The following is a 27,601-nucleotide window of genomic DNA, read 5'->3' as shown; positions in this document are numbered from 1 at the left end:
AAGGGTTTTTTTTACTGAAATGGGAGAAGAGAAAGAAATGCCTATACGATACCCATGTCAAATATTTTTGGAAGAGATGGGTTTTTAATAGTTTTTTGAATGTTGCAAGAGATGTGGCTGACCGGATTGCAATAGGAAGATCATTCCACCAGCAGGGAGAAGTGAAGGAAAATGAGCAGGAACGTGATTTAATGCCCCGATGTGAAGGTAACACAAGGCGCCACTCATTTCCTGAACGTAAGGTCCTGGGTGGGGTGTACGAATGTATGAAGGTGTGAAAGTGGTGCGGTCCCAGTGAATGTTTTGTAAATGAGTAGTAGTAAAACCTTTAAAATATATGTTTTTGTAATTGTGTAACCCTTATAGCTTTGTCTCAATTGAAGCAATTAACATGTATGTCTGTAGAGGTGTGAACCATACAGCTAAACGGCCCACAATTTGATTTTGTAAGGGTTTCTTTTGCGACGCCTACAAAAGGAGGTCTTAAATCTATTGTTTGTGACATGTTGTGCTGTCCTACAGATAGGCTAATACTTAGGTGACACATCAACATCAGTCTAGAAGAACTGTGCTTCATTACCACCTTATCTCACAAACACTTTGTGTGGTTTATTACTTATTTTTGTGATAGAAACTCCATATTTTTTGTGTTTCTAACCCACTCATTGCTCAAATACAAATAAGAGTTAATATTAAGTTATGATGAAAATGAGAAGTGAAATAAGAACGGGGAGCACATCTGTGCCAAGGCAGCTGAGTGATTTGAATTTCACAAATGTAAATAATTAACATGATGTGAGAGTTAGAAAGAAATGTGTCTTCACTATTAGGAATAGGTTAGTTGAAAATTGAGTAACTTAACTCTCCACTTGTGATATGAGACTCTTTCTCCAAAAGTAAATTATATTAACATACAAACAATTACAAACATCAAAAATCTCCTTACATCACACCAAATTCCACATCAAAGAACCTACGAACATAAGTTTAGTTTATGAATGTAAGCCTAATATTTTCTTTCATGTTTCAGATTCACTTTTCAATATTTTAAGAAATTGAGGAATTACCTAGAACTAACCTTGTAACAGCTAAATTTAAGTGAACATTAAACAAAAAGTGCCACATGTAGTGTTAACTGTTTTTAGACCCCAAGTGGATACTGTTGAAATATTTTAAACTTAAGAAGAAGAAGAAGAAGATAGTAGTAATAAACTGCGTGCGTGTTCATTGTCCCATGTCTCACTGCGCTTTTAAGTGCGCGTGTGTGTGTGCGCGTGAGAGAGAAAGAGACTGCAGCAGCACTTCCGCTCTGGGAGACACGCGCGTCCACGGACACACACCGACACAAAGAGAGGTACACAACCCTTCGAAACATTTTAATATGTCTCATATTTTAATTATATTTAAATCAACCATTCGCTAGGCTACATTTAATCCCGTCTTCTGGCTGTGGATAAGAGATATTCATCTGTCGATGTTAAACGAAGACAGGCTGATCTCAGATGAGCTCCTGATCCGACAAATACAACCATACCGAAAGATCGACACATTTACTTTATTTATACCACACTCACCCGTCGGATTAGTGAGATCGAGGAGCGAGCACGACATCGATGTTTGTTTGTGCTCGACTTCCTATAATCTCGTGTCATTGGTCGCGTGCGTGAGTTTATCGGGTCAGCGTTACATTAGTTTTGATCGAACAGAAGTAATGGATTCACGTCTGAATATTTAGGCGAGACTTTACTGCTGTTTCAAGGTAAAATGTGGAGTAATCTCTCGTCGGGATCGTGTTGTGTTGTTAATCTCGAGTTAAAGGTCAAACCCGCGGTGTCGATACAGATTTACACAAATACAACGTTACTTGAATATTTCCTTAAATTTGTTACACTTAGGCATCAATGCGTAACTGTTGTTACATCAGTACATTGTTACATTAATAAATTGTTACACTGGAGCTTTTTGCGTCTGTTTCGCGCAGATCGGGAGCATGTCGGATGAGGACTCGCGCGCCAGCTCTAGTTCATCCTCCTCATCCTCCTCCACCCATCAGCAGCAAGATAAAGACACGCCTGGGAAAAAGAAAGACAATAAAGTCAACATGAGCAAGACCTCAAAGCTTCTGTCCACCAGCGCGAAGAGGTGAGGAGACACCAATCTGGGCTATGTCATAAACAGGGCTGCTGGTCCCTTCTGACACAGACGGGCAGCGTTGTTTTCCTATAAGAAAAGTGCCTTCAAAGTCGAATTTGTTGATCAAAGCTTTCAGTTTTTAAGTCATGAAGTTAATTCAATTATGTGTTCTGCAGGATTCAGAAAGAGTTGGCTGACATCATGTTGGACCCTCCTCCAAACTGCAGGTGAGGAAATCCTCCTAACGCTTTTGTGTTGAGCTGTGATCTGCTGTGGTTGGTTTATATATTTATCTGAAGATATAAATATCAATGTGAAAACTAATTTCTGTGGGTGACGCTCGTTTTTGGTCAGAGATTGCTTGAAACGTGCCTAGATGACTGTAAACTATGAATAGGTTAGGCAATTTGGAAGCCACTGCTTAGATGAATGGCATTCTGATATTTGTACATGCACTTTAAGGTCAATCATCTAAATATCCTCTAAAAATGCTGGGTTATTTTCAACTCAGACAAACTGATCTGTTGGGTTAAATGAACCCAGAGAATGTTTGTATTAGACCCAACAACGGGTTAAAACAACCCAGCATTTTGGGTCCGTTTATACCTGATGTTAAGATGCATTTTTGGATCGCAAGTGGACGAGAGAGAGACACATTCACAGTTACACATGGTATTTTAAATCCATTTTTTCTACTTTCGCCCGCTTCTGTCCTGATTTCTGAGGGGGTGAGTCACTCTGCTTTCGTTTAAGCGTGAGAAATGACTGGTTTAAATTTACGCGATTCACGCAAAAAAAATATTAGGTCAGAGTGTTGTTTGTAAACATGCTGCAAAACCACTTTCGTTTTATCAATGAAAGCTAGGGTTCACACTAGAAGTCAGGGCTGATGGGAAAACGTTGTGCTTGTACATCACATTGGATCAATGGGCGGAGAGTGGGCGGTCTTTTGTGGCTGTTTGAACACATTTGACCACATGGGTGTTTACACAGCACAAGCAATCCGGTTAAAGTTGCCATGGCACAAGACTTTTTTAAGATGTCAAATAAATCTTTGGTGTCCTCAGAGCACATATGTGAAGTTTTAGCTCAAAAAAACCATATAAATAATTTATTATAGCATGTTAAAATTGCCACTGTAGGTGTGTGCAAAAATGTGCCGTTTTGGGTGTGTCCTTTAAAATGCAAATGAGCTGATGAAATTCAAACACTGATCACAATGATGGCGGTTTGTTGCAATTAAACTCAATTGTGCTTTTCTCTGCACTAAATGGCAGTGCTGTGGTTGGATAGTGCAGATTAAGGGGTGGTATTTTTATAATAAGAGCTCCTTATGACATCATAAGGAGAGCCAAATTTCAACAACCTATTTTTTCATGTGCTTGTAGATAATGGTTTACCAAAACTAAGTTACTGGGTTGATCTTTTTCACATTTTCTAGGTTGATAGAAGCACTGGGGACAATTGAAGTGGACGACGTTAATGGTGTTCAAAACGTTTTGAGCTCGTCCACTTTTGACCACTTTCAACCACATTCAGAGATAGTCGAAAACACTTTCGATCGGATTGCTTTTGTAGTGTAGGCGCACATGTGGTTAGATGTGTTCGAACGGCCACGGGCGACCGCCTTCTCTCCACCCGTTTATCTAATCTGAGGTACTGAACACAATATTTTACGTCTTTTCTGACTTCTGGCGTGAACACACGGTGAACAGCGCTATTTTTAGCCTTTCTTTATAAAACTAAAGCAGCTGATCTCCGCAGTTTCATTTTGCAAGCGTGTGAAAGTCGCGTGATCTTATTTCACCAATTGCGCTGAAAATTCAGAGAAAGCTCTAACATATACATAAACACTGTGCAGCATGTTTACGTCAAACACAAGCAGCGGACTTCAACATAATATTAGTTCGCGTCCATATAAACTCATCATTACTCGCGCTTGCGTTTAAATGACAGCAGAGAGACTCGCCCACCGTCTCACAGACCACCCCCTCACAGTTTTTAGGACAGAAGCGGTCGAAAGTGGACAAAAGAGATGGATTTAAATACCACGTGTAAACGTGATGCGTCTCTCTCGTCCACTTGTGACCCGATCAACGAAAACACATCTTAATACCAAGTGTAAACGGCCCCTGTTTGACCCAATGCTGGTTTAAAAATAACCTAGCATTTTTAGATGATATTAAGATGCATTGATCCAAAGATCCATTCGTGGCCTGTAGTTATGCCAGTTCAGTGCTGTTTGGTGTATTAGGTGCTGATTTGGTGTCTCTGATGTGCTTGGAAAATACATTTTTGTGGTTGGCATCAGTTTCATGTCTAGTTACGGATATACAACTTATTCAATGAGGTCATTGTGTGGTTAATTCTGCAAGAGAGCAGAGACTAGTTCCAATTAACCTATAAATCTTTAGGCTGTGGCTACAAAATAAAATATACCCAACTACTAATAGACTTGAAATCTATTTACAGTTGTCATAAAAGTATATCATTTGCAGTCTGATCTTTCCTTGTGTTCTTGTGTTATTGCATTTACTGTTTGGTTGGATATTAAGAAGTGCAGCTGTGACATTGATGTCTGTAGTTATCTGATACAGATATTCATAAGTGTGTATAAAATACTATGTTCAGCCTTATGTAATTTTGCACTGGTGTCTCTTTATAAAGAGAAACACACTTTCAAGTCTATAGCTTGTTGTGTTTGTCTTTTATGCGCCTGTTTTTGAGATGACTTCTTAATATGCTCTATTGTTAATTTGACAAAGGGCACGAGAAGAGATGTGGGGTGTCCTAGCTGAAAGTTGTAATTTAATGCTAAAGAAACATGGTTTTATTTTTTATTAAACAATTTTGGCTTGTATAACAATAACAGTTTATTTTGTACATACACTTCAATCATCTCTAAATATCCTCAAAAAATGCTCAGTTATTATTATTTGGATTTTTTGTAAGTATACTATATGAAGTGTAAAAAGGATAAAAAAGGGCATATCTTTAGCTTCGTGAATTTAATGCGAACAGGTTGTTTACACTCTTTTAGAATGTGTAAAAATAGTCAGCAGAAGCACTCATCCTTCCGCCATCCTTTTCCATGAGAGTCTGGTAACGTGTGCACCTGCGTATGAGTGACACCTACGAAGCATCCGTGCAGTGTAATTTGAACCGGTCAAAGGAAAAAAAATGCTTTTGTAGACTTTGCTTATTGTTTATTCATTTTCATCACTTTGGTTAAAAGCGTCTGCTAACTGAATAAATGTACGTCTGCAGGCATATTGCACAAGACATAATGGCTTTGTATAAATATATTTAGGCATGAAGTTAAGGCTGTGTATTTGGTAAAGTGTCTGTAGTATTTTTAGCATGTTGCTATATGGTTGCTAGGGGGTTGTTTGTTGGTTGCCCACACCATATCTCTGAGAGATTCTGATCTCTGTATGACCTGGGTCTCTTTTTTAAGGTCTGTCAACGTTTTTATGCCGTTTTATCCTCTGGCAAGTGACAATTCTCTAAGTAATGTCACTCCTGTACTCAACAAACCATGTGATTTAAGTGTGACTCCCAACAGATTTTTCCACTGATTACTCATTAAATGTGATCTGACTTTTATTTAAGATAAACACAATGTGACTAATAGCCCACAAACAGTTGCCTTTTTCATTGTTTAATATAAAAGAGGTGAATCAAGGAATCAATTTTAACTTGAGCTTTTGTCATATTTTGTCATCGTACTTAAAAGAACATCCTGCAAGTTTTGGAACTCAAAACGTCCTTGTTACTGAATTATCAACTGTTTTTGACACCAAGCCCAGAAACACCAGGTTCTGGAGTGTACCAATCTATGACATAGGAGAGATTTTAAGCACCGCCTCCAAAGTAGAAACTACTGTTGTAGCCCCGCCCACAGGTTTGCGTGTAGAGAAGTAACAACACAAGTGTCAGGAGGCAAACCGTATACACTGTCGCTGTATATCCTTCCCTCGGAACCTGAAATTGGGGATGCGTGGTTGAAGTTTGTTTTTAAAGAGGTTCAGGCTCGCGTGGGGAAAACTGAGTGTTTGTTTACGTCAATGTGCCTAAGATTAATTTGTAAAGAAGCCACAGGTCGATGCTGGATATGCTGAATTAAAAATCATTGCTGTTATACCAATATTGGATCTGACAGGAGTGGCGCATCAGTCTTGTGTGACTAAAACATTTCGGTGCTGTGTGTCAGTATTGCTTTGTTAGAAATGGCTTTATATGTCCTGATTTGTGTTACATCTGTGTCTAAACACATTTACTAAAAACATTAAAATTTTAATAAAGGTCCAACACTAAACATAACTGTATAACATAATCTAACATAACATTAGAAATATACAAGATTGGTGATAAGGACTTACCAGCCTTAGATTCTGATGCCCGCTTACTGTGTTACACGTCGGGTTTGAAGAGCTCTTTTCCAAAACGCTATAAATCCATTTCAATAGTTTTCAGAAAAAGTAAATTTTTTACCTAGACCCACACATTTTGTGAATATTCAATTTATTCTGTTAAAATTGTTTTTTTTGCTCAGTCTGAACATGTTGAATAATGATTATTAAATCAAACAACAATATTGTTGATTATAAATTGAAAGTTAATTTTATTTTTTTTCAAAACGCTATAAATCCATACATTTTTTCCCATAAAAAAAAAACACAAATAAGAGAACATGCAACATATACTCAGGGACTCTTCATACTATAAATTAATAAGTAAATTATTCAGATTGTGATATACATTGGAGCCAGTATGAAATAAACAGAATTACACATAACTAACTTGCTATTACTCCCTCCACCATTTCAGTTTTCTCCTTAGCAGGGCGGTAGGAACCTCTTTTGCTCAATATATTTCACATCTCTCTCTCTCTCTCTCTCTCTCTCGTCTACACACAGTTGTATTAACCTCACACACACACAGAGCGAGCTCCCCTCGATCTCTCAATGACATACCATGTAACAACGCGCTCATAATGTCCAATCCAAAAAGCACAACTTTACAGATGTCCCTGCATTGTTCACTAGCCACATTTTGTACTTTTGCACTACACACAATCTTCAATAGCACCTTATCATGGTCAATGTATCAAACGCCAGTCTGTCTATCAGCAGGCTATCGAACTATTCAGTACTTTTCATGTTACGTTAGCAGGCTTCTTCACAGGAAAAAAAACTTTATCGCGAACGTACAAAACGGTATTAAACGAGCCAGTTCTGAAACGAAAGTTGTAGATACCAAACACTTTGATGAAGATCGCCTTGCAAACGAGTACATTCTCCGGATGATGTATTAACATGACATTAATCCTCATTTTGAGTAATTTAATGAATGAACATAAACAAACATCTGTTCAGAGCGCCGCCATTGGATTGCGTCGAACGCTCATCGAATTCTGATTGGTCGAGAGGATAAATCGCGTTTAGGCTAAAAATAGGCTCCGCCGCTTATCGCGTTTTGGAAAAGAACGGCATCTTGTACCTACATTTTAACAAGAAAATGTAGTGATTTGGCATAAAACGTTCATGGAGCAGTGAATAGGTTCAGTACACAGCCAAATGGCATGACAAACTCATTTTTTTTCAAAATGGCGTTTATCGCCTATTACTTATTGCTTTTGAATGTAAAAACCACATGAATGTCATTAGGTAGACGTCAGACAACAGTATCAAACAATAAAAACGGCAGATTCATTCTCCTGTTAAAGGCTGTCAATGAGTAACCCATAAAAAAGGTGAACCTCTGTGTTAACATCAAGCTAATTGGAGTTATTCAGGGGTTTTAATGAGTGAGATGAGATTGAATGTGTGTTGCAAAAGTTCCCTGCCTATTAAATAGACACACAAAGCTTAGATACTGGCAAATCTTTACACAAGAAACATTGGTGAGAGTGAACCATGTCCTGATTCTGAACTTCAAAAGACTTTTTGTGGAAATGCACTGAAAAACGTTTTTGTGAAAGTAATTTAATTGATGTTTAATAAGGGCCTCATTTACAAAATGCTGCGTAGAAACCGACCTAAATTAGAAATTACTGAAACAACACGGGAAGCGCCCATCAGAATCAGGGTCACTGTGTGTCAAACCGCAGCTGGCTTGATCACAGATACAGGGCTGCTTTAGCATGTTACAGTGCATGGTAAGTCTTTGTCACTAACTTTGTGGTTAGACACGGGTGTTACACACAATCAGGACATATTAATGTTCTCTAACAAAGCAATAGTGACACCTAGTACTAAATAGGGGTGTGACGAGATTAAATGTGTTTCGCGAGATATCTTGTGGAGTTGCTGGCCGTTTCTCAAATAAAAGACTGCATCCTTCGGAGGTCGCATTTTTAAACTACATTTACTTCAGCACTGTCTTATTAGAGACTATTAACAATAATAAAGTTTACTAATTATTTAGTTAATTGCAAATTGTTGTAATATGCTCACGACTTGCGAATGTAATGCTCAGTTAATGATCTGAAATAAGCCTTGATGACGTATGCAGCCTGCATATGCTACCTCCGAAGGATGCAGCTTTCTGTTTGACCATTTTACAGTGCATGCATTATATTTGTCTTTTACTGCGTTTGCTCTTTTGTTTAGGTTTCCAATAATGTTCGTTTGGGAGCTCGTTTGAAGTCTGAGACACGTTGTGTTTGTCTGTCGATCAGTGTCAGATGTGAAGTCCCAGCTGATTAAACCCTCACACAGAGTTTACATGATTTAATGTCTGCATGTTCTTGCTCAAAAAATGACAGTGACTGTATCATTTTTAGTGTAAAGAAATTGACATATATTAAATATTAATATGGATTTAAACATTGTTTGACTAATAAGCGTTTCTCTCCGTCTAAAGTGAAAGTGAAGACAGCGTCCGCGAGACGAGTCCTCTATCGCCCCCTGCAGGCATTTGTTATAATACATACATAATGCTTTTTATTTATAGGCCACAAAATGTTGTTTAATGTAACTTCGTTTAAATACTTTATTTGAACCAATTTTTATTGCATCTTCGTTATTATGTAATTTTAAATGCTACTGCTCACTTGGGTCTATTTTTATTACCCCAAAATAAAAAATTACTTCATTTTCAGTTAGCAAAATAATTGTTAGGGCCAGTCCTTGATTAGTTAAAACATTTAAAAATAATGTGATTTCAGTTTCTTATTCATTTATTTTATCATTGAGGGTTTCTTAAAAAGTCTAAAAATATTGTCTCGTCTCGTTCTCGTAAACCCAATCTCGTGTTTCGTCTCGTCTCGTGGATTAAGTGTCTCGTCACACCCCTAGTACTAAAGTATTTTACTCGCACAAGATTGCAGCGGCATAAAGGGGATCGCACACCAGCCGCGCAGCTCAGCGCCGCGCCGTTCTAAAAAAATGTAACACATTGTTTTCTATGAGTGTACGCACACCGGCGCCGACATTCTCTGTAATATTGTTCAGTCGTGTTGTTACAACCTCTTTTCCCCTTCACTATTCCTGTTTTTAAGTTGTTGAACTGAATGTGTATGAAGACTCCATATTAGTTTTATAATGTTAACTGTATTACATAACTGTAAAGCAACTGTAGATAGAAAGCGTTTTTGTGTTACTATACTGAGTAGCAGCAGTAAGCGTGTGAAAAGCCCATAAGAACATTGTGTGTGTGTGTGTGGGGGGGAGGGGGGGTGTCTCTGTGTGCCAACGTCTTTGAGAAGGTTCAGTTGTGAAATGTGAACCCGAGTGGATGGTGTGATCCACACTGTGTGTGTTATGCATAGACATCAACACAGGACGAGTATGTGGTGAAGTGTGTGTTCCTCTGAAAGTATGTTTCTCTTACAGGAAAAACTGGTTATTTTTAGATTTTTGTTTATTTTTTTATAACTTGTGATGATTCCCACTTAAAACCACTTAATGTTATGTGCAGTTACTTAAGCCCTTTTAACACACACAAATCACAGAAAATGTGTAAGGGATTTATAATTTAATTTACAAATGGCACAATGCCTGGAAAAAAACCCCTTGCAGATTCAGGAGAGCCACACAAATGAAAAAAGGAATCCCCATCCATTTTCTTGCCCTTGTGTTTTCAAACTGTGGGTCAGGACCCATTAGTGGCTTCGCAAAGTCTTGTTGTTGTTATAGTGAATGACACACACACACACAAAAAAAACGTTTTGTCCTATTAATGGCAATGGTTTTGATATCCGGTAGTTTGGGATTGCAATAAACTTTCATTTAATTCATACACATTCATAATTCATACAAAATATGAACGAGTCTCTTCTAAAAGGTAATTTTTTATCTGTTAATTTTTTGCATATTTCTATAAAAATATCTTATAGATTATACCTGTCTAATGGCGCTTTTCCATTGCATAGTGCCCTACGGTTTGGTGTGGGTCGGGTCAGCTTACTTTTGATAGCTTTTCCACTGGCTGCAGTACGTAGTACCCGATACTTTTGTTTAGTACCTCCACAGTTGGGGCTCCAAGCGACTCGAGCTGCTACCAAAACGTGACGCGAAAACACTGTTGATCACTGATTGTACTTATTGAATCGTCACTACCAGCGCCATGGCTATTACCGGTGTGTGAAATATTAGCTTTACCTTCATGCTAGCTTGCGCTGTCTCGAGCAAACATGTTGTCTGTCATCTGTGCTCTGCTCTGCTATAAGTTCCCAAACTCCCTTTTGCTGATGAAAAACATCCACAGGTTGAGAATCATCAGGAACACCATAACAGTTTTTTTCCAGACTTGCAGTTTGTGGCGGCATATTCGCGACGCACACGTCTGCATATATGCTTAAATGCAACTTAAATGAGGCTCAGCGGAGCGTGTCGACCGATGCCACAGGTATTTGTAAAGAAACTGTCATGTGAGACAGAGGAGGTCGTGATAAATGTGATGTGCAATCTATTTGTGGCGGTCAATTTTAATTTTGTGGCGGACTGAGAAATAAATAAATGTATGGGAATATACAACAACGCTGTCACTTGTATAATGTCACTGCAGAAGGCAGCGCAAATATAATGACACGCCTATAATCCCTTCCACTCCGAAGTGTTACTAAAATCGATAGAAAAGCTAACCAAGTGAGCTGACCCGACCTGACCCAAACCAAACCGTGGGGTACAATCAATGGGAAAGTGCCATAAGTGGGCTGCGGAATATGTTGGGTTGGGAGTTTTTCCTTATCTTCAAATCAGTAGGGCTGAAACGATTCATCGAGTTACTCGATTTACTCGATTCAAAAAATTCCTCGAGGCAAAAATTCTGCCTCGAAGCCTCGTTAAATTCCAATGACGCGCACTACACGCGCCGAGATCTGATTCACACGGATCGTTGTTCAATGTTCAGGAAGCACATCATAGCGCGTGGTACATTTTGAATTTAGTTGGCGCGATGGCGGAGCGAATATGTCCATAAACAGCAGAGAGAGACTGTCTAAAGTTTGGGATCATTACATTATCATTACATTCAGCATCTGAACTGAAAACATCCACTGATGTTTCACCAAGCGTCGATGAAACAAGGTAACGTAGCTTCCGCTGATTTTAATCCCATACTGTATTTGTAGCGATGTCGTTATGCGGTTTGACTAGATATGATGTTTAGCTTTGTTGTTTTTAAGTAGTAAACGTGTTCACGTTCAATTGCAGGACAGTATCGATTAAAAAAGAACCCCTTCAGATGCACGCATGCACTTTACAGGTGTGTGTACCAAAAAACGGCACCACAGTGCAATCATATGGGCAACTTGTAATCTGACATATTTTGTTCAATAATAATAATCTCTGTCTTATTGGAGTTTAGCATAAGGAAGTTATTCTCTCTCACGTGAGTCAGACCGATCGCGCAATGCATCACATATGCTTAAACTTATGTAGCCACGCAACAATAATTTCAGCATGCATTCACTGTATAGAGCGGGACGTGATGTTGTGATTTTTCGAACGGATTCTTAACCTAAAATGCACCGCAATGCAAGTGATGCAAACCAAATGCAGCGTTCTATTGAAAATGAATGTATGTATTTCTGCAGTACCAAAATGCAATGAAGCAACTGAACGTCTGACTGGGGTGTCACTCTTCCTCACGCACAGCACGCGTGCACACGCAAACACAGGTGCACGTGCGCGCACACACAGGTTGTTACCATAGCAAATAGGCTCACCCCAGAAATGATATATTATATGTTAGTAGCCTAATGGTAAATGCTGCAGGTGTAGAAATGTACATAAACCAGATATTTACTTTGATGTCAGGGCTAGATTACAGCATGAAACCTGTTGTGCATATTAATAAATTAAAGTGTTTAATTGTTGGCACTGGCACTTATAAACACTATAAATGGGTAAAAAATTGAAATAAATAGGCTTATTTCTTGGAGCCAAATACCTCTGTTTTTTTAGAAATAAAAGCCAAATGCTTGAACATTTTACAGCCAAGCCATTTTTGTTATGAATTATTTGTTTTAGTTGTTTAAAAACACACAAAAAAATTATCCGATTACTCGATTAATCGATCGATTCAGTGCTAGATTAATCGATTACAAAAAGAATCGATAGCTGCAGCCCTACAAATCAGATAATCAATTCGATTCTAGGTTATCTCCCTATTAATTGACTATTAGCAATTTATACATGTTGACTTGCATATCTGAATAGAAAAAAAAAAATGAATTCCAAAATAAAAAAAGACTAAACAAGTATATATCTATCCTAACTTGACTTCCATTTTTGCATTATCACCTAAAGCATTCACATCCTAACCAAAGTTTGACATTTGTTTTCTCCTTCAGTAGATAGCTGAACTTTCTGTGTTTGTACCTTCATTTGATCAAAGGGGAGGTTCCACATTATTTAGCCTGTAGTTTTCTTCCCTACCTCCAGGGGCAATAGAGGGCTTAGTTCACCTCTTGACCTGTGGTTATGAGTCGAAGAGTGAAAGATGAGATCCAGCATGTTTTAGCTTTGTTGCTAATCTAAACCCAACCGAAGTACTTGTTTGCTAGAAGTGTGTTGTGCTCAACTAAAAGTAAGTTGTTTTCTTTAGTCTACTTTGTTAGAACTTTATATTTGTAAGGTTAGTGTTTACTTTTGATTGAAATTAGTAATTTATTTTTCTGTTGTTTGAGTTGTTTGCTAATTGAGTGTGTTTGTAATTTATTTTCCTATTTTCTGTTTGTCTTTGTGTGTGAGCTTCCAGACTTGAGTGAACTTTATTTGCCTCCACGTTTCTTAGCAAATGGTTATAATGTGAATGGTTGTGTGAAGTCACTGTTCTTGGTTTTTAACATTAAATTAGTACTAAATTCTGTGGCTTTCATAGAATTTCTCATGTTAGTTTTTATCTGTTGTGCATTTATTTATTAATTACATACATATTGTTTTAATGACACACGTTCACTTCTGTCAGCATATCATTGATTTAGATTTATGTGTTTGGCAAACACTTTTATTCAAAGCTACTTTTCAGCAACTTTATCAGTATGTGTTTTCCCTGGATTCCTTTTGTAAAAATGGTACAATGTGCACTAGGCTTTAAGAAATTTCATGATCTCTTTCATTCACACTTAAAGCTTTGAGGTGGTCTGGTTTTCCTCAGCAGTCTAATCATGGCATCTTTGTGTGTTATGGATTGTGTCATTTACTTGTCAGTTTTAAAGGGTTATCTTAACTATGTTTATAACATACTGATGTTCTTTAAACATTAAAGATAAAGAATAACATTGGTTTATTGAGAACATGAGATGCCTTAGTTTAAACATTAACATGTTCAAGGGATCCAAGAATGTTTATTGAAGAAGGGATGCACCGAATGTTCAGCAACTGTAACTAAATTGCCAAAAAAACATGTTCAATGTTTGGCTGAAGAAGCAAAAATATTGAATAAATTTGACCCAAAAAAACTCTGATGATGCAATCAATAGGAACCTAGGAACCGGTGCTTTTTTGCTATTTTCGTCCGAATAGTTTTTGGTTGTTAAACATTCTATTTGTGTATTATGGAAGCACAATTTAACAAGTCATAATTGTTTATTGTCAAATATTTGGTGTAGGGCAGCACAATATACTCAAATTGACCAAACACAGCATATTGCATAATACATATCACATAGTTTGCAATAACACATACATTTTGTACTTCCAAAGGTTGTCTATAGTCAAAAGTTTTAAAAGTGGAAGATGATCAATGATCAGAAAGAATGTGAAACGTGTATGTTTGTTATATAATTTCCATTTTTTAAATATATTTTCAAATAGATTTTACAAACTTATAGCATTATCATATAACATTTTATTTATTGCATCATTTAGCAAGTTTTTGCATAATGCATTTTCCTTCAATATGGTGTCATTCTAATTTGGTGTAATGACAAATAAATTTATCTCGCAAAGTTTTGAAGTACCCGTTAAGAATTCTGTTTTCATCACATTTAATCACAGCAGCTGTAAACATAATCTTTATTTATCTAGCCCCAACGTCAATTGTTTATTTATTATCGATTTGTTTATTTAGTATCAGTTATCTAGCTGTGATGTGTATTGTTTGTTTAGTATCTGTTATATAGGGGCCTTTTCAGAATTAAAAGTAAAAACTGTTGGGTGCTTGTACAGTAACCTCTCCCATTTCGTTTTCAGTGCCGGTCCAAAAGGAGACAACATCTATGAATGGAGGTCCACTATTCTGGGTCCTCCAGGTTCAGTGTATGAAGGAGGAGTGTTCTTCTTGGACATCGCTTTCACACCAGACTACCCCTTTAAACCACCCAAGGTCAGATCTTTCTGTCATGCCATCAATATAGACTATATGAATAATTGTAAAATATGATTTTCATGAAAGCCAGACAGCAACGTTATATGCAAGTGATGTTCCCAAACTGTACGATCAGTGTAGTAGAACAAAAACATTACATAGTCAATATCGCAGCAACAGTGCTGGATACACAAGGTCATTTTATGTTATAGACCTCAGCAATGAGCTTCTTCACAGTGTTGTTCTCCATTCAAATATGCAAGCACTTGAAATTAGAATAGCACTTGATTGGCTGTCAATGTTTTATTGTTCATCAGTTGAAAAAGAACAGCTCAGAATAGGGGTGGGCGATATGATCAAAATCTTATCACAATAGGATACATTTTATATTATGATAACGTTGTATCACGGTAGAGGGTTTTTATCTTTTAATAAGGTTTTTTATGTTATTAAAATATTTAAAGGAGCATTTCACCCGTAGAAACATGAATCTTTATTGAAAGTGCATCATATTTGTAGTCGAAATGTAACATACATTTTGAATTTGGTGCCTATTTGACCGAGAAAAGGGGTGTTTGTAGTCTCACCCCCTCAACAAAGATATTGGACTTCCTTCTTTCAATGATGCAAAATGATGATTTTTACATTCTACCATTCAAAAACATGACTGGGGTTCTAACTATACAAAGATTAATGCAAATGGGTGAAGTGTCCCTTTAAGGCCATCGAATTTTCATAATTCTCACAAATTCATGTAAGCATAAACATAGCAGGTAAAAAACAAACAAATCTCAAGCTCTCTGAAGATAAACAGTCAGTGATGAAAGAATGATGATAAATAATATCTAATCTTATTAAATGTAGAAAAGTGATTTAGTCAAGAGCTGTGAGAGATTTTCTCTCAATGCTGTTTCATTTACATCAGTGATAGACAGGAGCAAAATTAGGTAACTGTCCCTTTAAGACCAAAGTCTGGATTCAATCTACTGTTACACATGCATTTTCTTTTTCAGTTGTTTACTTTCTCTTAAGCCCTTTGTGGTCGTGTTTATGAGACGGGAATTTTGACACGCGTGTATTTAAAAGGACACTCCCCTAGTGTTAAACATTTGATTTTTTTCCGTTTTGTAGCACAATCCATTGAATCTGATTAGACCATTAGCATCGCGCAAAAAAACAGAGTTTTGATATTTTTCCTATTTAAAACTTAACTCTTCATTGTGTACTAAGACTGATGGAAAATTAAAAGTTGCGATTTTTCTAGGTTGATTTTCTAGGAACTACACTCTCATTCTGGCGTAATAATCAAGGACTTTACTGCCGTAACATGGCTGCAGCAGGCGCAATGATATTATAATGATAAAAAAAGATATTACGCACTGCCCGAAAATAGTCCCCTTGGTAACTTTCAGTAGCAGGGAACTATTTTCGGGCACTGCGTAATATCTTTCTTTTTTAAAGTGGAGTGTCCCTTTAAGGCCAATAAAGTGGCAAAAATGCTCACAAGCTTAATGAGCAGTGGGTGTGCGGCTTGGGCGCTCCTTTCAGAAACTGCGTGCGCATATAGCACGTTTGTTTCTGTTTCAGCAGCTTAAAGTCACTTATTTTAAAATTGTGGTGCTTAAATACGTGTACAAATGTTACGTTTTCGTGACCACGTGCACAGCAACCTGACTAGGGCTGGGTATTGGCAAGGGCCTCACGGTACAATACAAATACATATCACGATACATGGCCCATGATACGATGTATCGCGATACAATACAATATACTACGATAAATTTCACTCCTTTTTTATCAAAAATGTAAATAAATAAAGCAGAATTTTTTTTTACTTTTTTAAAGCCAAAGTGCTTCCACACGTCGGCTTTGAAAGCTGCAGGTGTTTTTAAATTTTCTGCCATTTTCTCATTCCCGCTAACTTCTGAGACATTGGCCGAATGGCCGTATATGACAGACAACTGGACAGCCGACAACTGCAGCAGCGGAGGTGGTCGTTTGACGCACACAGAGGGATTTGATGGTTTTTATATCGATACACTAGTGTGGAAAAAATTATCCGATAGCTAACTGTATCAATATTTTTGCACAGCCCTAAACGTGACGTGGGCGTTTAACCTCGATAGAGACGATAGTCCAAAATCTCTACTGGTTGACCAATATCTACTGGTTTATTGCCCAAGCCTAGCTCAGAAAGTGATCTTAGCAATATTGTTCCTTGTGTCTTTATCGCTTTTCTCTTGAATTTAGGAAGATTTTATCATCATAATCGTCCATAGTGTGAAAGCACCCTTAATACTGTATGTTTCGAGTCATGTTAGATTACTGCTCACATTATCATAACTCCAATCACGTGCTGATTGAACATATTTGCTTTCAGGTGACGTTTCGCACCAGAATCTATCACTGCAACATCAACAGTCAGGGTGTGATCTGTCTAGACATCCTGAAGGACAACTGGAGTCCAGCACTCACCATCTCCAAAGTGCTCCTGTCCATCTGCTCGCTGCTCACAGACTGTAACCCCGCTGAGATACGCACTTGAGTTTGTCCAGAGTAAAGTAAAGCAAAGCTGCCTGTTGGTCGAAGGTTGAAGCTGCAGTATCTGTCTGTATGCTGGAGCTCAACGTGTTTGACCTAGACTATATCACAGGCAGTTACAGGTGTGAGCATATATGCAGAAACTTAATGCTCATGTATAATACTGCATACATTTCTTGAACAAAGTGTAGTATAAAACTTCATCACTGTGTTAAGGATGAACTGATATTGAATTTTGGTAGTCGATACTGACAGTTTTAACTTTTTCTTCCTGATATCTGATGCATTAAACTCCACTCAACAACATTTACTGCTTACTGAAAGTGTGTTTGTAACCTCATAATTTGACCTTTGTTTCTTACAGCTGATCCTCTGGTAGGAAGCATCGCCACGCAATACACAACCAACAGACCAGAACACGACAGAATAGCCAAACAGTGGACCAAACGTTACGCCACATAATTCACTCCAGCCGTGTGGCCTCCTGGTGGATGTCTGGGGACTTTGGGAGGGAGGGAAGGGGGATTGTGGGATCCAGCTATATAGGGTAAAAATACAGGGTGGATTTTATGATGGAATTAAAATTTTGTTTTCTTTAAGTACTTTTGTTGTTTTAAGTTGTCCCTTGGCTCAAGTAGCATCATGGTTTGACCAAAATGGATCTTATTGTGTGTTTTCTTTGTCTTCCTATTGTAAATTGATCTTAGTTGTCAAATGAATTCACAGCATGAACCTACAGTAAGATTGTTCAACATGTTTTCCCTACCAATATTAAAGTTAAGATTGGTGTAAATCGTTTCTCTGTGACTTTCCTACCAATACTCATAGGGGTGGATTTCTTGACACTGTTTAGATTAATATAATTATGGCTTAGTTTTGGTTTAAGACACTTAAAGGTGCCATAGAATGGAAAACTGTATTTATGTAGGCATAGATGAAATCATTTGAGTTCTGTACATGGTAATGACATATCATGAGCCTCAAACACGATCGTCACCTCCTTTTTATGTAAACCTTGTGCATGCAAAAGACTGCTGGAAAACCAATCTCAACGTAACGCCAACTGTGACATTACAGTCGTGATGTATGCCCCAACATTAAGTTAAATGTTGTTGCAATGCTAAAAACAAAGTTGTGACGACTGAGTTGGCACTATATGCTAGTTGCTATATGCTAACTTTAGGCTGAAGGTCTTCTTTTGACTTTACAGTTACGTTTTGCAGGTCCATACTGGAAAAAACACAAACGTACCACTCAGAAATGTCCATTAACAATCTCAAAACAATAGATTATCCTCAAATTCCGTGTTTTTGTCTGATACAGGCTCAAACATATAGGGGCGGTTTCACGGAAGTAAAATAAATGTAAGAGCTGTCCAAACTGAAAACAACTTGCACTCACATATCTTAAAATACATCAGTGCACTTTGTTTTGCCTCATAATGCACACAAGTAATGTTTTTAATAAGGCATGTTTGTTAAAACTAGTTATATTTCCTTATTAAACTAAGGCCTAGTATTATTCATGACCTTTCAAAAAGGTAATAATAGACCATTTTATTCTAAAGGCAAATCCTAGGGTTGTAAATGGACATATAAAACTGTCTCTGGACATTTTTTGCACTTAATAAAGTTACATACCTTTTATGTAGATATCAGAGAACAATTCACTTTGAAAACATTACCACTTTGCATCTTAAGACAAAACAATTGCGTACTGATATTTAGAAATGTTCCTGCAAGCTGTTTCAGTTGTGGCTATTCAACCATGCGTTTTTGTCTGGGACCAGGCTTAGACATTGTCTTGGAAACCCTGGCTGGCAAAACAATTGGCCAATTCAGATAGGCTCTCACGCACTGTCAGAATTATTATTTTGCCATCCAAGTACCGAATTAATAATTTCTAAACAATGACAAACAGCAGCTTTACATTAATAAAAGCAGGAGAAACCAGAAAATCGATGGACAACAAAAGTTGCAGAGTACAGCAGCTAAGATTAAACTGTACTAGTGAGTGTAGTAATAATGTAATGTATAGAAGAGAGTGCCCAGTTAAGCCAATGTCAGCTGACTCCCTAGGGCAGTGGTTCTCAAACTTTTTCATCGTGCAGCCCCCCTTTGTGTACGGTGCATTCCTTCGGGGCCCCCTCAAAGAAAAATTATGACGTAAAAAATATTAAAATGATTAATATTAAAATATAAATATTAAAATGTAACATTTTAATTAAACAAAACATATTAAATGATACAAAGTAGTGCTGTTGGTTAGTAGCCTTATTCTTTTAGGTTTAATTACACAGAATTCATGATAAATTAATCTATTTTATAAAATGTAATAAAACTGGGGCCCCCAGTTTGAGAACCACTGCCCTATGGGGTTAAAAAGCCCTAATTTTATTAGACATTTATTTACATTCTTTCTTCGAAATTCACATTACCATTTAGACACAATTCAGTAACAGTAGTAGTCTATGAGAAAACGTAAAAGATTATGCTGTAATAGAGGTGGATAGACTGGGCACTGACACGCAAGTTCATTCACCTTCCTGAGGAGCATTTAATACTTCAGTAGTGCACACATAGTTATCTCTTAACCCTTATGGGTTGTTGAGGCCATGTTTGGCCATTTATTGATCGTTTTTTAATAATTTGGCCACAACTTTTTCTGTGTTTCAGCAAAATGAATGATTTTTGGTGACAAATTTTATATTGACAGACACACATTTTATTAAATTAAATGGCTGCAAAAATTTATCAGATTAATATTTTTCCAATTTTTTTCCATAAATCTGTTACGGTAATCACACTCAGTACTGATCAAAACTACGAAATGCTTAGAAAATTTCCATGATTTGAACTTTCATTTATTCATTTAGCTGATGCTTTTATCCAAAGCGACAACAAAACAACTTTAATTGCCAATTTCATAAGTGGTGTCACTGATTTGATGAAACAACAAAAGTTGTTTTTGCATTTTGGGTTATAATAAATGTTCATAAATCTGATGCAGAGATGATTTTTTTACAACGCACGCACTCCATCTCTATCTATAATATACTGTTGTACTCCATATAACTCATTTAACAAGCCAGAAATTAAGCTCTTAAGTTTTTTGCTCAGGCCTACTAAAGGGTTAATGTGCCACATGGTAATCAACAGTAAAAATGACAAATTTTACCTCTTTGCAAAAGAATCAAACATGTATGATAATAAGGTGTCATGGCTCTGCAATCAAAAAATTTTGTTATAATGGAAATCAATAGGGCAAAAACAGTAAATGAGGGAGGAAAAGAAAAAAAGCTGATACTGCACAAAAACTAACAATGCATCAAAGCCAATGTTTTACCAATCTTTGGCATGCCCAAGACTGTGAAAAAGGTAAAAAAAATCCAGTCTACAATCACTTTATATTGAAAATCAGTCAATTTGTGTTTTTTTCCTCAAATCAGTGACATCACTTATGAACTTGGCGATTAAAGAGTTAAAATCATGGAAATTTTGCCAACATTTGGTAGTCTTGATCAGTACTGAAGTTAATTAACAGATTTATGAAAATAATCTGATACATTTTTACAGCCGTTTAATTTAGTGGCTTTTTTGTACACAAACAACCCGAAAGAGTAGTGAATTGGAACAACCCACAAATGGGCAGATTAATAAAAAACAGAGACAATCACACCTAGTCATTAATTAAACATGTTTATTTGGATGATATAAATAGGAAAACACAGTAATAATAGTAATGTGTCTTACTCATTAAGCCACAGAGATAACTTAAAATGTATTCTCTAGTACACAGATAAGCCATTTAAAACAATAGCCTAATAAAGCATCACAACATAATCATTATTGGGTTGAAATGCGCAGATCACCTGATCTAGGATTATGGTGAGTCTTGGACATAGCACTGGAAGACATTACACACTTAACACAGTATTACGATATTACTACTGATAGTTACACGGCAGCTATTTATACAGTACGTTTATAAATAAGTAAATCTCTTGAGATCCAAATACAAAGAAAGATGATATTTCACAATGAGCCCAAGATGAAAGTTATTGCTCCAAACTCTTATTAATGTAACGCAAAGAAAACATAATTGTTTAGTATTTATACTGTACGTCAGGGTAGTATTTGTTTTAATAACTTTAAGCTCATTTGAAATAATTACTAACTTTCTATTTGATCTGAAGAAAATTTGATTTGTAATTTATTGTAATTTATAACATTTTTGATATTCACTCTACCAAGCCAATCAAACTGGATGAGGACATTGCACCTACTTGTCACACCACCTAGTACAGTCGAGGTACTTTATTAATGCAGTGCTTTATAAGTGTAAATATAGCTGCACCTAACTAACCGTTAAAAGCCCTTTAACTTCTTAATTAAGGAAACAGGCCTGAAGCTGGTGATGCAGGTGTTCAGTTGTCATTGGAGGGCGTGCCCTTGCTTTTACGGCCGGGCAGAGGGAAGGAGGATTTGCTTTGGGGCTGCGTGAGGCGGCTGGTAAGGTTGGTGAAGGGTTCGATTAAAGAACTTCTCTCTGCCACGCTCACCTCCCACAGTTTGACCTTTTCCCCACGCGCCCACTGCTGCGCTGCGTCCTGATCCACCTGACGACGCTCCCGCAGGTCAGACTTGTTCCCCAAGACGATCACCATCACCTGCAAACACACACATTATCGGTGCGAGAATATTTAATCGTTTTCTTATGCAGCATTTTTATGCAAAACAAAAGCTAGTGATGGCAATAATGTGGCAAAAAAGTTAAACAGTGACAGCCCGCTATTTTTCCATTCGTTTTCTGCATCAGGTTTGGAAATTATTTAATAAAGTATACCAAGCCAATGACCAAACTACGCTCACCTAAAGGATTATTAGGAACACCATACTAATACTGTGTTTGACCTCCTTTCGCCTTCAGAACTGCCATAATTCTACATGTCATTGATTTAACAAGGTGCTGAAAGCATTCTTTAGAAATGTTGGCCCATATTGATAGGAAAGTTGATGGAGATTTGTGGGATGCACATTAAGGCACAAAGCTCCCGTTCCCCCACATCCCAAAGATGCTTTATTGGGTTGAGATCTGGTGACTGTGGGGGCCATTTTAGTACAGTGAACTCATTGTCATGTTCAAGAAACCAATTTGAAATGATTCGAGCTTTGTGGCATGGTGCATTATTCTGCTGGAAGTAGCCATCGGAGGATGAGTACATGGTGGTCATAAAGGGATGGACATGGTCAGAAACAATGCTCAGGTAGGCCGTGGCATTTAAACGATGCACAATTGGCAAGAAAACATCCCCCACACCATTACACCATGGCATTAATGAGAAATTGAACAGGTGCTCCTAATTATCCTTTAGGTGAGTGTATAACTATACATTATGGCTGAAATCTGTTCATCTGTGAAGAAAACTGTATGGGTGTTTTTAAATATGTGAAAAATATGCCTCTTTTTTGTCCCTGGACTTGTCAATCTCTTTCTTCAATAGCTCGACTTTTTTGAAAGAGTCCAGACTATCCACACTGTAGACCAGAACAAAGCCGTCAGCCACAGAGAAGAGATGTCTGGGTAAATCCAGACCATCCCGCAGTCCTCGTGTGTCATAGAGGCGTAACTGTTCCCTCACACCACGGTCCGTCTCAACAGATGCCACATATATGTCCTCTTGAGTGTCACTTGTTTCTGCCCCTGAAACACACATTTGATGGAAAAGGCTGCAACTTTAAATAAGTTTAAACAGAAAACAGTATTTATTATAGGTTTTTGAATGTATGTGTAAATCGGATAATTGTTATCAATTTTAAATGTTACATAGAAACATGTCTTTTGGAATGAATGACATCAGTAGGCTTACCTATGCTGTCATATCAGTGCATGAGTTTAGGACAACAGTGTAACTTAACTTAACCACGGCACTGGCAGACATACCTACAATGTGAGTGCCATACAGTAACTGCTCCAGGATTGCTGTTTTCCCCACAGATGCCATACCACAAACCACAACCTTACAACCTTTACCCATGGCTGTCCCCTCTAAAACACACAGAAAAATACCAGACAGACTAGAGCAAAGTGATCGGAACAAACCAGCCATGTCAGAAAAAAGTACTGATATAAAGCAAGTTTACATTGAACATATATCTATATAAAGAAATTATCAATCTGTCGTGCATTTATGACATACACTAGCTAGTTAATTAACTTAAGAAATGTAGTTACGTACCTTACGCCGTTTGATAGACCATTTAAAAGACCAAACTGATTAGTAATCAATAAGATAAACCTGAAAATAAAAGCATCTCTGTGTGACTGAGGCGAGATATGGTCATATGTCACATCCGGGAGTCGGTTGCTTTCCCGAGTTAAGCTTTTGAATAAAGTAATAGCTTATCATAAAATAATATCGTATTGTTTATTTTACAAAATTAAAGGAATTTTGTTTTTTAACAACACTGTGTATATTTTTGTCTTTTACGTTTGACTGTGTTTTAAGAAAGTTTAATGTCAATGGGCAAACTACATTTCCCATAATTCTTTAACAACGGAAGCGGAAAACACCGCCAAGTTCTCATAAAGCATTATGGGTAATTTTCCTCTCTCTTTCCGGCTAGTACGCCATCAAGTAAGCGAGACTTTCTTGGTTTTCTGAATCTAGAATCCATCAAATATCACAATTCAGATCTTGTCATCCGAATGCCAAATTACACATTTATGTGTCGGAATATCTCAGTGGTCTTATCTAATCATTATTTTTGTGCAATGATTACATTTGCGTTGATTTTAACGCTAAATGAGAGCAGTAGTGGTAATGCTAATGTCATGCCCGTCTTTGCACGTTTCTCTATTTTGAGTAGATCAGAATAAAATTGAATACATTGCTTTCAAAATCATTTGTTGAGCTTATTTAAACCATTTTCTGTAGTTTAGACTAATTGTTGTGTTTTGATATACTTATTACAATTGATGTACCAATTCCATCAACTGTAATGTGTACATTCACAGGAACTGTAACTTAACTGTTATCGTATACATTTGTGAAATACAGATAACAAGTTTTCACCCACCTTAAAAGTGTCTTTATTTTGTAAAGTATAATTATGAAACTTTTAAGCTGTTTGTCTCTAGCTGAAGTCTTTGGTTTATCAGATTGTATTTTTATTTACACATCGATTTAACGTTACATATTCTTCTATTTTATATTACAAATACAGTTGGGTTTTTTGTCATTAAAATACATTTGTTGTCACAGGTGAGGCATCATGGGAGCGTACAAGTACATGCAGGAGTTATGGAGGAAGAAGCAGTCTGATGTGATGCGGTTTCTGCTCCGTGTGCGGTGTTGGCAGTACCGTCAGCTGTCCTCCCTTCACCGGACTCCTAAACCCACCAGACCCGATAAAGCCCGCAGACTGGGATATAAGGCCAAACAGGGTGAGTGATGCGGATAGTACATTATCTCTACAGCCACGTGACATTTGTGACACTGGACTTCACAAACAGTCTTAAGTAGCATGGGTATAATTGTAGCAATAGCCAACAATACATTGTATGGGATTTTTATGCCAACAATCATTAGGATATCAAGTAAAGATCATGTTCCATGAAGATAATTTGTAGTTTTCCTACTGTAAATATATAAATGCATTTATTATTATTAGTAATATGTGTTGCTAAGGACAACTCTATCCTAACAAACCAATCAATGGAAAACTTAAGTTTTCAGATGATGTATGAATCTCAATTTCAAAACATTTACACTTGAAGACTGGTTTCTAGTTAAAATGCCAACAGTCAAAATATCTCGTTGAATGGGAATCAAAGAATGACTAACTGCAATTTGTATATTTCTAGTTTAACGCAAAATGCCACAACTCTTGCATCATAGCTTCTCGACGTCTGTTTATGCCTGGTATTAAGATACGTTTTGGTTGATCTTAACACAAGTGGATGAGGCTAAGTAACGGTGTATAACAGGGTGTTTGAGCCAGGTATGAACGGACATTTCTCTTTCGTCCGCTCGTGATCCGATCAACCAAAACGCATCTTAATACCAGGTATAAACAGGGTCTTAAAGTCTGCATGTTAGAAACACTTATCTGAAATGCTATGCTTTTGTCTAAACAGGGCTACGTCATCTACCGTATACGTGTGCGCCGTGGAGGTCGCAAGCGCCCCGTTCCCAAAGGTGCCACCTATGGCAAGCCTGTGCACCATGGTGTTAACCAGATCAAGTTTGCACGCAGCCTGCAGTCAACTGCTGAGGTATGTGAGCCTTATTTCTGCCATGTGATTTTTTGTAAACCAATGCAGGTGTATACACTGTGCTAATTTGACTTTAATCTGGTGTATTGCTTTTTGGTCCGCTTGTTGGGTAACGCCTAACTAACTGCCGCTTGATAAATCGCATGTGATTGTCATGCACATCTCGTCAGTAAAGCCGGTTTCTTAATTAGTAGTAAATCACCATCACCTGCTTACAGATTTACTACAATTTACATGACCTTCGCATGCGATTAGTAGGGCTGCACAACAAAACATGGCAGATTACTGATTGGTCAGAGAATGTTACTTCCAGCATCTTTACTAAATTCAAGATAGCTTAACCTTGTCGGCCATCCTGCAAACTAGTAGTGCATTCGGCATGTTACTGTCAAGTATTCACTGTAAAGAGTTTTTTTATATTGTGGTGGAGGAGAGATTCTTTCAATAGGTGATTGCCTTGCAAAATATGAGCTCACTTCTCTTATTCCCTTCTGCAGTGTTGTTGAATACCATTTTAAAAATTTTGTTTCTTCAGACATGGAGGATTTGCTCTATAAACGGCTTTATTTGGCCTCATGTTAGTTGAGTTTGTGTATTTTGATTTATTTTTTTTGCTAATGGCTGTACATCAAGAATACAGCTACTGGCAAGCTGATCGATATGAGAAGTGTCGCCCTTGATTTAGCAAATTTCTTTTTGTTAGGCCAATTTTTTGCAGATAAATCCTAGTTCGCAGCATTTGTGTTAGTGTGATTTTTATTTTAACATTGACAATATTTCTTCCTAAATATGCAACAAGGCAGTCTTATTTGTGCTATAATGTGCTGATTTGTATCTCTTTCTGTGTTTTGTGTCATGTTAGGAGCGTGCTGGCCGTCATTGTGGAGGTCTGCGGGTGCTCAGCTCCTACTGGGTGGGTGAAGATTCCACATACAAATTTTTCGAAGTGATCCTCGTCGACATCTTCCACAAAGCCATCAGACGCAACCCCGACACTCAATGGATCACCAAGGCCGTGCACAAGCACAGAGAAATGCGTGGGCTCACATCTGCAGGCAAAAAGAGCAGAGGTCTCGGCAAGGGCCACAAGTTCCACCTCACCATCGGTGGATCTCGTCGCGCTGCCTGGAGGAGACGCAACACCCTGCAGCTGCACCGATACCGTTAAAGAATGTGTCCTGCGGCTGTACATTTATTCAAATAAAGTACCTTTGTTATGGTCACAGTGTGTTAAGAGTTTCTTTTGTGTTGCACATCCGATCTTCAGGATGGTAGAGGGCTGTTTAGTGATGGTAAAACTACATTATATAATTTTGCCTCGTGGTTCAGAGTATCACGAGTAAATTATTGTCAACAAATGAATTTGAGAACCTGCAAATTTGGCTTGTAGCCTTATAATTTGTGGTAGGCTTTTGACCTGCTTTGTGCACAGTGATCTTTATTTTATACAACTGTACTGCACTGTCGGATAAAATGTTTCAAAGCTGATACTGGGGCAGTACTTTTTAAAAAGGTCTTAATGTGTACAATTTATTTACAGATATGTATACATTTCTCTACATACCACTTGGAAAAATACATAATTTGATTAAAAAGTTGATTTGAGAGAGAAAATGTATAAAAAAAGCAGTTTATTATGCTCAGCTAAAATTATTCCAAATGCTTCAAAATCGCAACAAAAACCCAAGACGTGGAACAAGCAACTACTTTCAAAACCGTTTGAAGAATAGTAAAGAGTGCAAAGATTCTAAAAAAAATCCCCATCACATCTAGAAAGCTTAAAGATGATTTAAGATTATATGTATTTGTTGTTTTGGGGTCTAGTGGTTATCAACAGAACATCAGGTGACCCCTGAGTACTGAATTCAAGCCACAGTACACTGTAAAGACA

General features: G+C 37.4%; 3 protein-coding genes across 3 annotated transcripts; 2 read left to right on the top strand and 1 right to left on the bottom strand.

The window, feature by feature from the left end:
- The first annotated feature begins 1,198 nt into the window (after nt 1-1,198).
- ube2e1 (ubiquitin-conjugating enzyme E2E 1) lies at nt 1,199-18,226 on the top strand. The gene is made up of 6 exons (XM_073858041.1): nt 1,199-1,354; nt 1,982-2,142; nt 2,310-2,360; nt 14,778-14,910; nt 17,273-17,424; nt 17,802-18,226. The coding sequence occupies exons 1-6, from the start codon at nt 1,235-1,237 to the stop codon at nt 17,893-17,895; spliced, it is 711 nt and encodes a 236-aa protein (XP_073714142.1). The 5' UTR covers nt 1,199-1,234; the 3' UTR covers nt 17,896-18,226.
- A 2,889-nt stretch (nt 18,227-21,115) lies between these two features.
- On the bottom strand, nt 21,116-23,818 carry nkiras1 (NFKB inhibitor interacting Ras-like 1). Its single transcript, XM_055220332.2, has 4 exons — nt 23,672-23,818; nt 23,377-23,481; nt 22,895-23,136; nt 21,116-22,102 (listed from the first exon to the last, which is right to left on the bottom strand). The coding sequence occupies exons 2-4, from the start codon at nt 23,468-23,470 to the stop codon at nt 21,860-21,862; spliced, it is 579 nt and encodes a 192-aa protein (XP_055076307.1). The 5' UTR covers nt 23,471-23,481; nt 23,672-23,818; the 3' UTR covers nt 21,116-21,859.
- Nucleotides 23,819-23,933: 115 nt separating this feature from the next.
- rpl15 (ribosomal protein L15) lies at nt 23,934-26,933 on the top strand. The gene is made up of 4 exons (XM_073858042.1): nt 23,934-24,070; nt 24,698-24,880; nt 25,575-25,710; nt 26,573-26,933. Exons 2-4 carry the CDS (start codon nt 24,708-24,710, stop codon nt 26,876-26,878), a joined length of 615 nt encoding a protein of 204 aa, XP_073714143.1. The 5' UTR covers nt 23,934-24,070; nt 24,698-24,707; the 3' UTR covers nt 26,879-26,933.
- The last annotated feature ends 668 nt before the right edge of the window (nt 26,934-27,601 follow it).

This window comes from Misgurnus anguillicaudatus, chromosome 20 (genome assembly GCF_027580225.2).
Source record: "Misgurnus anguillicaudatus chromosome 20, ASM2758022v2, whole genome shotgun sequence".
NCBI lineage: Eukaryota > Metazoa > Chordata > Actinopteri > Cypriniformes > Cobitidae > Misgurnus > Misgurnus anguillicaudatus.
This window is presented reverse-complemented; position numbering and strand designations above follow the sequence as displayed.

Bases quoted from the DNA above. Each gene is read 5' to 3' on its own strand.
- rpl15 (XM_073858042.1), top strand. From the start codon at position 24,708: ATGGGAGCGTACAAGTACATGCAGGAGTTATGGAGGAAGAAGCAGTCT. The intron at 24,881-25,574 runs TGAGTGATGCGG...GTCTAAACAGGG, and splicing joins GGATATAAGGCCAAACAGGG to CTACGTCATCTACCGTATAC. The intron at 25,711-26,572 runs GTATGTGAGCCT...GTGTCATGTTAG, and splicing joins GCCTGCAGTCAACTGCTGAG to GAGCGTGCTGGCCGTCATTG.
- ube2e1 (XM_073858041.1), top strand. From the start codon at position 1,235: ATGTCTCACTGCGCTTTTAAGTGCGCGTGTGTGTGTGCGCGTGAGAGA. The intron at 2,361-14,777 runs GTGAGGAAATCC...TTTCGTTTTCAG, and splicing joins GACCCTCCTCCAAACTGCAG to TGCCGGTCCAAAAGGAGACA. The intron at 17,425-17,801 runs GATACGCACTTG...TCTTACAGCTGA, and splicing joins ACAGACTGTAACCCCGCTGA to TCCTCTGGTAGGAAGCATCG.
- nkiras1 (XM_055220332.2), bottom strand. From the start codon at position 23,470: ATGGGTAAAGGTTGTAAGGTTGTGGTTTGTGGTATGGCATCTGTGGGG. The intron at 23,137-23,376 runs GTATGTCTGCCA...TGTGTGTTTCAG, and splicing joins GTATGGCACTCACATTGTAG to GGGCAGAAACAAGTGACACT. The intron at 22,103-22,894 runs GCATATTTTTCA...GTGTGTTTGCAG, and splicing joins AGTCCAGGGACAAAAAAGAG to GTGATGGTGATCGTCTTGGG.